General features: G+C 37.1%; 2 protein-coding genes across 2 annotated transcripts in view; both read left to right on the forward strand.

Annotated features, from left to right (window-relative positions):
- LOC100443599 (zinc finger protein 257) overlaps positions 1–12,981 on the forward strand; it is a 247,528-nt gene that overhangs the window by 222,789 nt on the left and 11,758 nt on the right.
- Positions 1–12,981, forward strand: part of LOC100444690 (zinc finger protein 729) — a 33,593-nt gene that overhangs the window by 8,854 nt on the left and 11,758 nt on the right. Inside the window, 2 exon segments of the mRNA XM_024237285.3 lie at positions 8,530–8,656; positions 9,448–9,543. Coding sequence (XP_024093053.3) covers positions 8,530–8,656; positions 9,448–9,543 — 223 coding nt within the window.

Here is a 12,981-nt window from a genome sequence, read left to right on the forward strand (position 1 = left end):
TTTGACTTCTTGTCTTCCTGTTTGAATGCCTTTTATTTTTATCTCTTGTCTGATTGCTCTGGCCAGGACTTCCAATTCTCTTAAATAGGAGTGTGAGAGAAGGTATGCCAGTTTTCTTTTCTTTCTTTTTTTTTTTTTTTTTTTTTTTTGAGAGGGAGTCATTCTGTCACCCAGGCTGGAGTGCAGTGGCGCAATCTTCTCGGCTCACTGCAAGCTCCACCTTCCGGGTTCACGCCATTCTCCTGCCTCAGCCTCCCGAGTAGCTGGGACTACAGGTGACTACAGGTGCCTGCCACTACGCCCAGCTAATTTTTTGTATTTTTAGTAGAGACGGGGTTTCACCGTGTTAGCCAGGATGGTCTCGATCTCCTGACCTCGTGATCCACCCGTCTCGGCCTCCCAAAGTGCTGGGATTACAGGCGTGAGCCACCGCACCCAGCCAATATGCCAGTTTTCAAAGAGAAATGCTTTCAGCTTGTATCCATTCAGTATGTTTGCTTTGAGTTTATCATAGATAACTCCTTATTTTGAAGTATGTACTTTGAATGCCTAGTTTGTTGAGGATTTTAAACATGAAGGGTGATACATTTTATTGAAATCTTTTTCTTCATCTATTGAGATAATTTTTTTGGTTTTTATCTTTAATTCTCTTTATGTGATGAATAACATTTATTAATTGTTGCATGTTGAACCAACCTTGCAACTCAGGGATAAAGCCTACTTGATCATAGTGGAGTAACTTCTTGATGTGCTGCTGGATTTGGTTTGCCAGCATTTTGTTGAGGATTTTTTCATCAGTGTTTATCAGGAATATTGGCCTGAAGTTTTCTATTTTTTGTTTTATCTCTTCCAGGTTTTGGCATCGGAATGTTGCTGTTTCTATATAACGAGCTGAGGAGGAGTCCCTTCTTCTCAATTTTGGAATAGTTTTAGTAGGAATGGTTCAGGCTCTTCATTTTACATTTGGTAGAATTCAGCTGTGAATTTGTCTAATCCTGGGCTTTATTTTGGTTGATAGGCTATTTATTACTAATTCAATTTTGGAATTTGTTATTGGTCTATTCAGGAATTTAGTTTCTATTTTGTTCAGTCTTTGGAGAATGTATTTGTCGAGAAATTTATGTATTTCTATTAGGTTTTTTAGCTTGTGTGCAGACAGGTGTTCATAGTAGACTTCAATAGTTATTTGTATTTTTGTGGGGTCAGTGATAATTTCTCTTTTGTCATTAACTGTTTATTTGAATCTTCTCTTTATTCTTCATTAATCTAGCTAGTTATTTACCTTATTTATTTATTTCAAAGATTTATCTCTTGGATTTCTTGTTCTTTTGTATAGTTTTTCATATCTAAATCTTCAGTTCTGATCTTATTTATTTATTTTTTTTGTCTGCTGATAGCTTAGGAGTTGCTTTGCTCTTGCTTCTCTCGTTCTTTTATTTATGATGTTAGGTTGTAAATTGAGATGTTTTTGATGTGACCATTTAATGCTATTAATTTCCCTGTTAACACTGCCTTAGCTGTGTTGCAGAGATTCTGGTATGTTGTATCTTTGTTTCAAAAACTTTTAAATTTCCACCATAATTTTATTATTTACCCAAAAGTCATTCAAGTGCAGGTTGTTTAATTTCCATGTGATTGTATGGTTTCAAGTGGTTTTCTATTTATTGAATTGTATTTTTATCAATCTGTGGTCTTTGTGATTGGTATGGTTTGAGGATTTTTGAATTTGCTGAGGATTGTTTTATTTCTGATTGTATGGTCCATTTGGGAGTATGTGCCATGTGGTGATGAGAAGAGTGTATGTTATGATGTTTTTAGGTGGAGAGTTCTGTAGATGTCTACTAGGACTCTTTGGTCAAGTGCTGAATTTAGGTTTAAATATTTTTGTTTATTTTCTGCCTCAATAATCTGTCTAATGGTGTCTGTGAGGTCTTTTAGCCTCCTACTATTGTGTCAGAATCTACATCTCTTCGTAGGTCTCTAAGAACTTTTTTTATTTACGTGTACCAATACATTTTTTACAACACCTTTTTCTCTTCTGTTTTTTTTCCCCATAAGCATTTTTTCAAGTGCACACAGTGTGCCCAAGGATACTCCTTAGATTTTCAATGTCTGCTGAAATTCAGATGTCCAAGAATTTAAGAATATATCAAGAGACCTGGCTTTCGTAGGAGAAAATACAAATTAGAAATAAGAGGATTTATTCTCCTACCTGAAAATAAGAAAATATGTTTTGCTTATCTTTTTTAAAGCATTTAGATTATATGTAGATATTTTTCTCTACTTTTTTGAAATATATATAAATCATATTAAAACAAAATGAACCTCTTATCATTCTTTGTGACTCAGGATTATTTTTATTTAGATTCATTGCTTTGTTTCTGCTTTGGTGTAGGTTTATATATATATATATATATATATATATATAGTCTTTAAAGGAGACAAAGATTTGTTTAGATTAAAGCTAATATTAAGAACACATAAGGCTGGGTGCGGTGGCTCACACCTATAATCCCAGCACTTTGGGAGGCCGAGGCGGGTGGATCACCTGAGGTCAGAAGTTTGAGACCAGCCTGACCAACATGGAGAAACTCCGTCTCTACTAAAAATGCAAAAAATTAGCTCAGCGTGGTGGTGCATGGCTGTAATCTCAGCTACTCGGGAGGCTAGGCCAGAAAATTGCTTGAACCCAGGAGGTGGAGGTTGCAGTGAGCCGAGATCACCCCATTGCACTCTGGCCTAGGTAACAAAAGTGAAACTCCATCTCAAAAAAAAAATAAATAAAACACAAAACGTTGAGCACAAAGATAGGATGAAATTTAGCAATACAAAATGATAAAAGCTAAAAGATACTGAGTACGTTTCTTTGACAGAACACTGATTATACAAGGTATTATAGCATAGTTATGTGTAGTGTTTGTAGACAACCTGCACTCATATAAATTAAACAGCATTTTCTTCAGTAGTATGAATATAAGGCCAAAATACTTACTTTGAATACTCATTAAGTAGTCATTTTAATATTGCTGTTCATACTTTTGAAACATGTAAAGTGTGTGTGTGTATATATATATATATATATAGTGTTTTAATTGAATTATGGCTACAGACAACTTTAAAAATTCTTACATGTCTTATATCTAATGCGTTAAAGTTATTTATACTTAGATATTTATTTCTAATATCCAAATAAAATTTACTACCAAATTGTTAAAGTAGATATTAGTCTGACATGTGTATTAACTTATCTAATAGGGATAACTATAGGTAAGCATAATTATAGTGTCTTTTTTTTTGAGATAGAGTTTCGCTCTTGTCACCCCAGCTGGAGTGCAATGGTGCGGTCTCGGCTCACTACATCCTCCACCTCCTGGGCTCAGGTGATTCTCCTGCCTCAGCCTCCCTAGTAGCTGGGATTACAGGCACCCACCACCATGCCTGACTAATTTTTCTATTTTTAGTAGAGACGGGGTTTCACCATGTTGGGCAGGCTGGTCTCAAACTCCTGACCCCAGGAGATTCGCCCACCTTGGCCTTCCAAAATGCTGGGATTACAGGCATGAGCCACCATGCCCGGCCTATTTATAGCATCTTTCATTTCACTAAATTGGAATGCTGCTATTACAGGAGAAATAAACACAGATGATGTGGCCACCCCAAAACCATAATAGCTCTTTAGTTAGCTATGTGGCAAGCTTAAATACATTCCACTGTATGAACAAAGTCAGATTATAAATCTTCATCGAAAAGTGCTGGTGGAAATTGTGAGATGTATTTCAATATATAACCCCCATTCAATGGCTAGGAGATGAGAGAGCAGCAGAGATGGAAGAGAAATCTTATAAAATTCTGCTGAGAATATATCCCTTTTCTTCATAATGCTCATGTTTCTCATGCGGAGAGTAGCTGTGCACTTTGGTTGTTTAGAGAGAAATTCCTTTTAAGAGAATATTTTCTGGCTGACTTGATCAATCTTATATCTAAATTGAGTTTTTGTTTGTTTGTTTGTTTGTTTGTTTGTTTTTGAGATAGAATCTCCCTCTGTCACCCAGGCTGGAGTGCAGTGGCATGATCTCGACTCACTACAACTTCCACTTCCCAGGTTCAAGCGATTCTCCTGCCTCAGCCTCCCAAGTAGCTGGGACTACAGGCTTGTGCCACCAAGCCTGACTAATTTTTTGTATTTTTAATAGAGATGGGGTTTCACCATGTTAGCCAGGATGGTCTTGATCTCCTGACCTCGTGATCCACCTGCCTTGGCCTCTTAAAGTGCTGGGATTATAGGCATGAGCCACTGCGCCCAGCCTAAACTGAGTTTTTACTTAAAATGCATTTAACTTTCTTTTTCTCAGCATAATCTTGCTCAGACTGAGAGCTGTTTTTCTGTCCAATGCTTTGGGTGTCTGCACTATTAAATATTCACTGTTGTCTGTGAATGAGGTGGCCTGTCACAGTGAGAACTTTTGGAGCTATCTGTACTTGGACTCATGTTGGAAATCCAGCAGTAGTTTTTCCATGTCACAGTGCAAATAAAAACTGAGGCTGAATTACTGTTCCAATTTCCATTAATGTGAAGGTGCAGTTCTCCCCAGGAGGCCTGCAGGCTCTCCTCCTGCAGCTCAGGCTTCCCTTTCTGGGGTGACACTGGAGTGCTGCTGTGGCAGTTGTGGTTTATGTAAGATGTGAGCTTTTAGCTGTGAGCCCTGTGCAGTGGGCTCTGCCTCAATGGCAGGTGGTAGCGGTCAAGAGAGGACACTAGCTAACAGGAGAGGGCAAGCAGGAGAGATGTAGCCAAGTGCTCAGGGAGTAGAGAGCCATTGCTTTAAAGTGTAAATAGCCAAAAAGATAGCACCCTATTCAACCATTTTTGTAGGAGATTGAGAGCCTACCTTCAGCAGGCACCTGGATTCAAGTTGCAAAATTATCTCCTTTTATGAAGATGTGCAAAGTTTATTTTGTCATTGAACATAACTGATTAGTCTGCATGGCTAGCCTTCCCAATTACCAGGTGAATTTAGGATGAATTATGTATGACATGGTGCTATAAATTTTTCTACTTGTGAACTAATTATGGTTACTGTCTTTCTATCTTTGCAATCTCTTAAGCAGATTGACTGTGATGCATGTCACATTCAGGTTCAATTGTGTAATAAAACAGTTTTATGTCTGTTCTATTGTGGAGTTTCTCTGGGGCTGAAGAAAATTTATCTTTTAATTATGTTTCACAAAAACTGTCTAGAATTATCAGACATGATATATAAATATAAGGTCCCACCCAAGCTTTACTGTAGAGGAAACTTTCCCTCTCAGGCTATCAGTCAACTCACAGTTGTGCTGCAGAGAGCTTGCTGTCCCCTAAATATGCAGGCAGAATTGCTTCTCTGCCAATTTGGTATCTTTAATCCTCCACAATAACTTTTAGAGAGGCTAGATCAGAATTCTACAAACTTCACAGGGCAGCAATCAACCATTTTACCTTTTTCAATGACTCTTATATCTTCTGACCTGAAACTGATTCACAGACTATGGGGCCCAGAAACCCAATCAGAGTAACATGTGTGCATTGAGTAGACATGTACACTTGGGAATCTGTACTTCCTTTTTCTTCCTCTTGCTAAAATGCCCACAATTGTGCAGGGAAAACCTGCTGCTATCCCATCCATTCAGGACCTAAAACTGCAACTTCAAATTCTGAATCCAGGTCTTCAGATTTGAGAAAAAAGAAAAACTTTCTTTCTGAGAGATGCAAGTCCTTTTGGTTGTCCAACTTATAGAGACATTAAAATGAGAGCAGAATTATGTTTCTCTTTTTGTTTTTTGAACTATGTATTCATCTTTTGAAGCTGTTTGCTATTGCCACAAGTAGCTATATATTAATAATGCCACACTGGACACCATAACTTGCACCATAAAACTTAACGATGTATATCCAATCAATAATCAATGTTATTCCTGTAAATAATAAAAATTTCTGATAAACAACTTTGTATCGACCCACTCTCTGTCCATCTTTTTTAGCCTTTACAAATCAACTTGTAATCACGCTGCTAATCAAGTGTATGTTGCGGGCAACTTGAATATTTGCTCCCAGGTTACAGTCCTCAAGCTTGGCCCAAATAAACAGTCAACTTAAATCTATATTTCCTCAGCTTTTTCCTTTTAGGTAGACATATTATTTAGAATGTGCCAGAGCCGCATCTATGATGGGATCTCTCCTTTGATTGTACTCTGCTTGCTGTAACACCCAAGGAGGCAGAGCCTGGTTCATCCCATCTGGAATCTGCACATAAGGTCTGGCCTCTGCCTAAGATTTACAAGACAGGGCCAAACTTTGAATTGAGAATATACAGAAAACCAACAGAAGACATTTTCTGTATTGTGAGATGTCAACATAGACATCTTAAATCTTTCCTTTGAGAGTGTGGCTCTGTGAGCTTTTCAGATCTTCTCCAGTGACCTGTTGCAGGTATGTGAGAGACTCCAGGTATAAATAAAATCTGATGACAGAATCTGTAAGTATAAACAGGCATCTTAGGAGTGAGAGATCAAGGCCACAGAGTATCCAGATCCATGACCACAGCTATACCTACCTGTAAATTGTGATACTGGAGTAGAGTATTGTTATTTCTCTTACCCAAGAGCTAACAAATCAGGAGAGATGATCTAGATTCTGGAGCTTAACCAGGGCAGTTCCATTTTCTATTTATAATCAGTCTCTTCTGCCTGGCCTATCGTTGGGTCATTAGCCCAGAGTCACTGGAAACCCTCTCACAATCACCTAGGCATCTTTGAGACATTTGAGGATGTCCAGAACATAACTGTGTCAAGCTGACAAGAGTGGTTAATTCTGCTTCTGTCTCAATATAAGAGAAATGAGTCATCCTGTGTTTGTTCCTCCCCTCATACAAGAGACACCTTTAGTTGGTACCCAGACAAGAGTTTCTCCAGTTTCTTGGTACTTGGGTGAAAAACAAGAAGGAGGTCCTGAGACTCAAACAGATAAACTAATAGCTTCCATTTCATATGGCCATTAAAAAAATAGATGAAGGAGTCATGGTCCCTACCACCCAGCAACTTATAGTCTGGACTAGCAACTGGGTACATGGTTGAATTAAACATCGTCATATCATTGGTACAATAAACAGATGTGTGCAGAAATGCTTGGGCTTTATTTGGACTACTTTCTTTATATTCTTCTGACTTCTGATGTCATCACTTGAAGGGATGTTTATGTTTATTTCTATTTATTTTACCTTTTTAGAATACATATGTATATTTTAATAAAATTACCCTAGGAACCATAAAAGACTTGTTTAAATTGCTTATTAGAACATTTCATAAAATTGGGCAGTGGCTAAAAAAATATTTAAATTACACAGACTCTGGGATTTCAGTGCCTCTTAGGTAAGCTTAGGAAAAACAGAACTGGAAGTACTCCAAGTAGCATAGAGAACAGAATTCTACATAGGGTCCACTCCCTGGCCCAGTTCTGTTTAGATCCACTGTTTTTGGAGGTCTTATTTAGGTCAGGTCCCACACTGGAGTCTTGCCTCACAGAACTGGATAAAAGAGATTAGAGTTTTGGCTGGGGAATCCTGCTGCATTTCTAGAGTGGGAGTGCAGTGGCATGATCTCAGCTCACTGCAACCTCAGCCTCCTGTGTTCAAGCCATTCTCCTGCCTCAGCCTCCGGAATAGTGCACCACCATGCCTGGCTAATTTTTGTACTGTTAGTAGAGATGGGGTTTCACCCCGTTGGCCAGGCTGGTCTCGAACTCCTGACCTCAGGTGATCCACCCACCTCAGCCCCCCAAAGTGCTGGGATTACAGGAGTGAGCTACTGCACCCAGTCTTTTAAGTATCTTTATGCAGCTGATGTGCACCAGTGATCACATTTAATCTGGCACCTGCCTTTCTTAGATTTTCTTTGCATATATCTATCTTTGGAAAATGAGGTCTCTCATCTTTGTTTACAGGCCAGAAAAACTGGGAAAAACACAGGCTCCTCCACTTGGTGAATGTTTGACAAAATATTCTTTTTTGGGCCAAAAACAGGCATCACTGGTGAGCTTGTCAGAAATTCAGAAACTCAGACTTTATTCCAGATCTTCTAAAATAAATATGCATAACAAGATCTCCAGTTAATTGTACACATTAAAACTTGAGAGGTATCTTCTAACTCAGCATGTCTTTTTTATCTGAAAAAATACAAGACTTAAATTATGTATGATGTAAATATAGCACAAAAATGTACATGTTTGTTATCACGTCCTTAGTTTTATACTTTATTATCCAGAGAAATATCTTATCTACACTGGTGTTGTGGATCTCATGCCATTCTTTTTTCTCAGAATTTGAGAATACATTAGATAATATTTCTGTGTTGAAAATTATTTTATTGGATATGTTCGGTCATCCCTATAAGTTAGAACCTGTTCTCTTTATTCTCTCATTTCACCTTGAGTCAAATTAAAAATTCTGCCCATGGCCACTTGGGAAATATATGTGTGTCTTTCATTGTGTTTTTCAGGGACCGTTGACATTTCGGGATGTGACCATAGAATTCTCTCTGGAGGAGTGGCAATGCCTGGACATGGCTCAGCAGAATTTATATAGGGATGTTATGTTAGAGAACTACAGAAACCTGGTCTTCCTGGGTGAGGATAATTTTAATTAAACAATTCCTATTATATTTCATTTCTCTTTTCTGTAGAATGTGTTTTGGTGATTTATGCTTACCATAAATGAGTTTCACATCCCTGTCTTCTGAAAACAGGGATTTATAAGTGTAGAAAGGATTTTTTTTTTTTTTTTTTGAGAAGGAGTTTCACTCTTGTTGCCTAGGCTGGAGTGCAGTGGTGCAATCTCCGCTCACTGCAACCTCTGCCTCCCAGGTTCATGTGATTCTCCTGCCTCAGTCTCCTGAGTAGCTGGGACTATAGGCATGCGCCACCACACCCGGCTAATTTTTTTGTATTTGTAGTAGAGATGGGGTTTCACCATGTTGGCCAGGATGGTCTTGATCTGTTGACCTTGTGATCCACCCACCTTGGCCTCCCAAAGTGCTGGGATTACAGGCGTGAGCCACCACGCCCAGCCAAAAGGAATTTTTTAAAGATGTTTCATTTTTACCTGAACTTTTCACATTTCTGAGCAGATCTGTGTTTTTCACTCTAGATTAATGAAAATTGCAGAAATTGAGTGGCATAAAATATAGTTGCCACACCTTAAAATCTCATTGCCACCAACAATTTTTGATTCAGTAGTACTGGGTAGTAAAATTAAGGGCCTGTACAAATTGAAAATATTTTCTAAATATTTAGGAATGTATGTTATAAATTAGTATTGGGGGATCAATTTACTAGAATATTCTATTACATTCTCTTTAATGAGCATATTATTTGGGGAATATGAACAATATTTATGTTATTTATTTTTAATAAAACAGGTATCGCTGTCTTTAAGCCAGACTTGATAACTTGTCTGAAGCAAGGGAAAGAGCCTTGGAATATGAAGAGACATGAGATGGTAACTAAACCCCCAGGTAGGTGAGAGTGAATACAACAAACAACACAGATGAGAGGTCCAGATATCAAGGAGAAAGCCAGTTCTCAAAATGTGACCTGAGAAGCTGTGCTCCAAAGGAAGTAGTTTCTGGGAAGACTGAGATTTTTAAAATTTTGCTCTCACGTAGAGGCATCTTCTGTCTTATGATTTAAAATTCTCTAAGGATTCTATTTTCATTTTGGTGATCTCCCTTCAAGTTTATAATGAGAGCCAAAGTCGTGGCATGTAAGGGACAGCACAATCTGACTGCTTTTCCATTGTTACTGGGGACACACAAATATCTGTATAGTTTTGAGAAACTATGTTAAAAGAACCTGGCTCTTTTACTTCACACTTGCTCTGTCTTTTACCATGTGATATGTCCAGTTCCTTTTTGCCTTCCACTGTGATCATAAGCTTCCTGAGACCCTCACCAGAAACAGATACAGGCACATACTTCTTGTACAGTCTGCTGAACTGTGAGCCAAATAAACCTTTTTTCTTTATAAATTATCTACTCTCAGATATTTCTCTGTATGCAAAATATTATAGTCTATAATGTTATCTACATTTTGTTTTCTTAATCTTTTACATGAATTTTCTATTTATTATTATTATTGAAAATGGGGTCTCAGTGTGTGCAACTATTATGTTGCTATATATTTCTTGCTTCACCTTTGTCAATATTTATATATTTTGGAGCCCTGTTATACCTACCTGTACATATAAATATAATAGTTATAGATTCCTGGTAAATTGACCCATATTACTATTATATAATATCAATTTTTGTCTCATACTAGTACTTGACTTAAAGCATATTGTGTCCAATATAATTATGACTACCTCACCCAATTGTGGCTACTATTTGCATGAAATATAAATTTTTTTAATTCTGTTACTTACAGACTATTTGACTCAGTGCTAAAATTGGTCTCTTGTAGGAACATATTGCATGCTTTTTTCCTTAAGCCACTCAGGCATCTTCTTTCTTTTTCTTTTAATTAATTAATGAAATAGGGTCTCACTGTCAGCCAGGCTGGTTTGCAGTGGTGTGATCATGGCAGTGAGCTGCAGCCTCAGCCTCTCAAACTCAGATAATCCTCTAGTTTCAACCTCTTAAGTAGCTGGGTTACAGGCACATGCCATTAAACCTAGCTAGTTTTTTTGTTTTGTTTTGTTTTGTTTTTTTAGAGACAGGGTTTTGCCTTGTTGCCCAGGCTGGTCTCAAACTCCTGGAATCAGGTAATCAGCCCACCTTGGCCTTCCCAAGTCCTGGAATTACATTTCTTTTTATTAAGTAGTTTAATAAATTTATATTTGAAATGATTTCTTAAATAAAGTTACGCCAGGCACAGTGACTTATGCCTGTAATCCCAGCACTTTGGGAAACCAAAGCGGGCAGATCATGAGGTCAGGAGTTCAAGACTAGCCTGGCCAACATAGAGAAACCCCATCTCTACTGAAAATACAAAAATTAGCCAGGCATGGTGGCATGCATCTGTAGTCCCAGCTACTCAGGAGGCTGAGACAGGGGAATCAGTTGAACCTGGAGGCACAGGTTGTGGTGAGCTGAGATCGTGCCACTGTGCACTAGCCTGGGCAACAGAGTGAGACTCCATCTCAAAAAAAAAAGAAAAGAAAAGAAAAATAAAGTTACATACCAGTTTCATTGTTATGTTTTATATTTTTTTTACATGTTTTTTCTCATTTCTTGTTTAACTATTTTTTGTTTAATTTTGTAGTGGCACGCTTTGCTTATTTTATTTTGTTTTGCATAGTTTCTGCAAAATTTTTGTAGTTATCTTGAAAAATGGACATTATGTAAAATATCTTAAGATTAAATCAGTATGTTTTAATCTCATAACAACTTCAATTGAACAAAAAAACTATATTTCTATATTTTCCAGTTTGTTATTAACATTATAAATTATTTCATATTGTGTATTCAGATTTATGCAGATTTATATTTTGTTTTTATATTCTATAGAAGAATTTTAAGGGTTTACACACTATTATAGTAAGAAATTTTATATGTGTCTGTATATTTACATTTAATAGAAAGCTCTATATTTATATATGGTTTTTTGATGTTATCTAGAATCATTTTATTTTCAACATAAAAGACTCATTTTAGCATTTTTTTATATATGTCTGTATATTTACTTTTAATAGAAAGCTATGTATTTATATATGGTTTTTGGATGTTATCTAGAATCATTTTATTTTCAACATAAAAGACTCATTTTAGCATTTCTTTTTTTATATGTGTCTGTATATTTACATTTAATAGAAAGCTATATATTTATATATGGATTTTTGATACTGTCTAGCATCATTTTATTTTCAATATGAAAGACTCATTTTAGCATTTATTTTTTTCTATATGTGTCTGTATAATTATATTTAATAGAAAGCTATATATTTATATATGGTTTTTTGAAGCTGTCTAGCATCATTTTATTTTTCAACATAAAAGACTCATTTTAGCATTTCTCTTGTTATATATGCAGAGTCTCACTATGTTTTTGGGCTGATCTTGAACTCCTGGTCTGAAGTTACCTGACTGCCTTAGCCTCCTAAAGGTGTAGGATTACAGGCATGAGCCACTGTGCATGTCCACAATGTAGCATTTTTTTTTTTTTTTTTAACTGTGCTAGTGGTGATGAACACCCTTACCTTTCATTTTGGAAAGTCTTTATTTTTTACTGTTTTTAAAGTAAAATAATTTCTGATCCAGTGTTATGGATTAAGAATATTTTTTTCAGCCAGGCGCAGTGGCTCATGCCTGTAATCCCAGCACTTTGGGAGGCCAAGGTGGGTGGGTCACCTGAGGTCTGGAGTTTGAGACTAGCCTGACCAACATGGAGAAACCTCGTCTCTACTAAAAATACAGAAGTAGCTGGGCATGGTGGTGCATGCCTGTAGTCCCAGCTACTCGGGAGGCTGAGGCAGGAGAATCGCTTGAACCTGGGAGGTGGAGGTTGTGGTGAGCCGAGATCCCGCCATTGCACTCCAGCCTGGGAAACAAGAGCAAAACTCCGCCAAAAAAAAAAAAAGAAAAGCATATTTTTTTCTTTTATTACATCAAAAATTGGAAAGCTCTGTGTTTTTTTTTTTTTTTATCTTCAAGTAGCCTGTGTACTATTTATTTTTATTTATTTATTTTCTTAAGTTATTGGGGTACAAGTGGTGTTGGGTTACATGAGTAAGTTCTTTAGTTCTTTAATGGTGATTTGTGGGAGTTTTATGCACTCATCACCCAAGCTGTATACACTGCACCCTATTTGTAGTCTTTTATCCCTCGTTTCCCTTCCACTCTTCCCCTCAAGACCCCAAAGTCCACTGTATCATTCTTCTGTCTTTGCATCCTCATAGCTTAGCTCCTACACAAGATGTTTGGTTTTCCATTTCTGAGTTACTTCACTTAGAATGA

The sequence above is a fragment of the Pongo abelii genome, chromosome 20 (assembly GCF_028885655.2).
Source record: "Pongo abelii isolate AG06213 chromosome 20, NHGRI_mPonAbe1-v2.0_pri, whole genome shotgun sequence".
In the NCBI taxonomy this organism is placed as follows: domain Eukaryota; kingdom Metazoa; phylum Chordata; class Mammalia; order Primates; family Hominidae; genus Pongo; species Pongo abelii.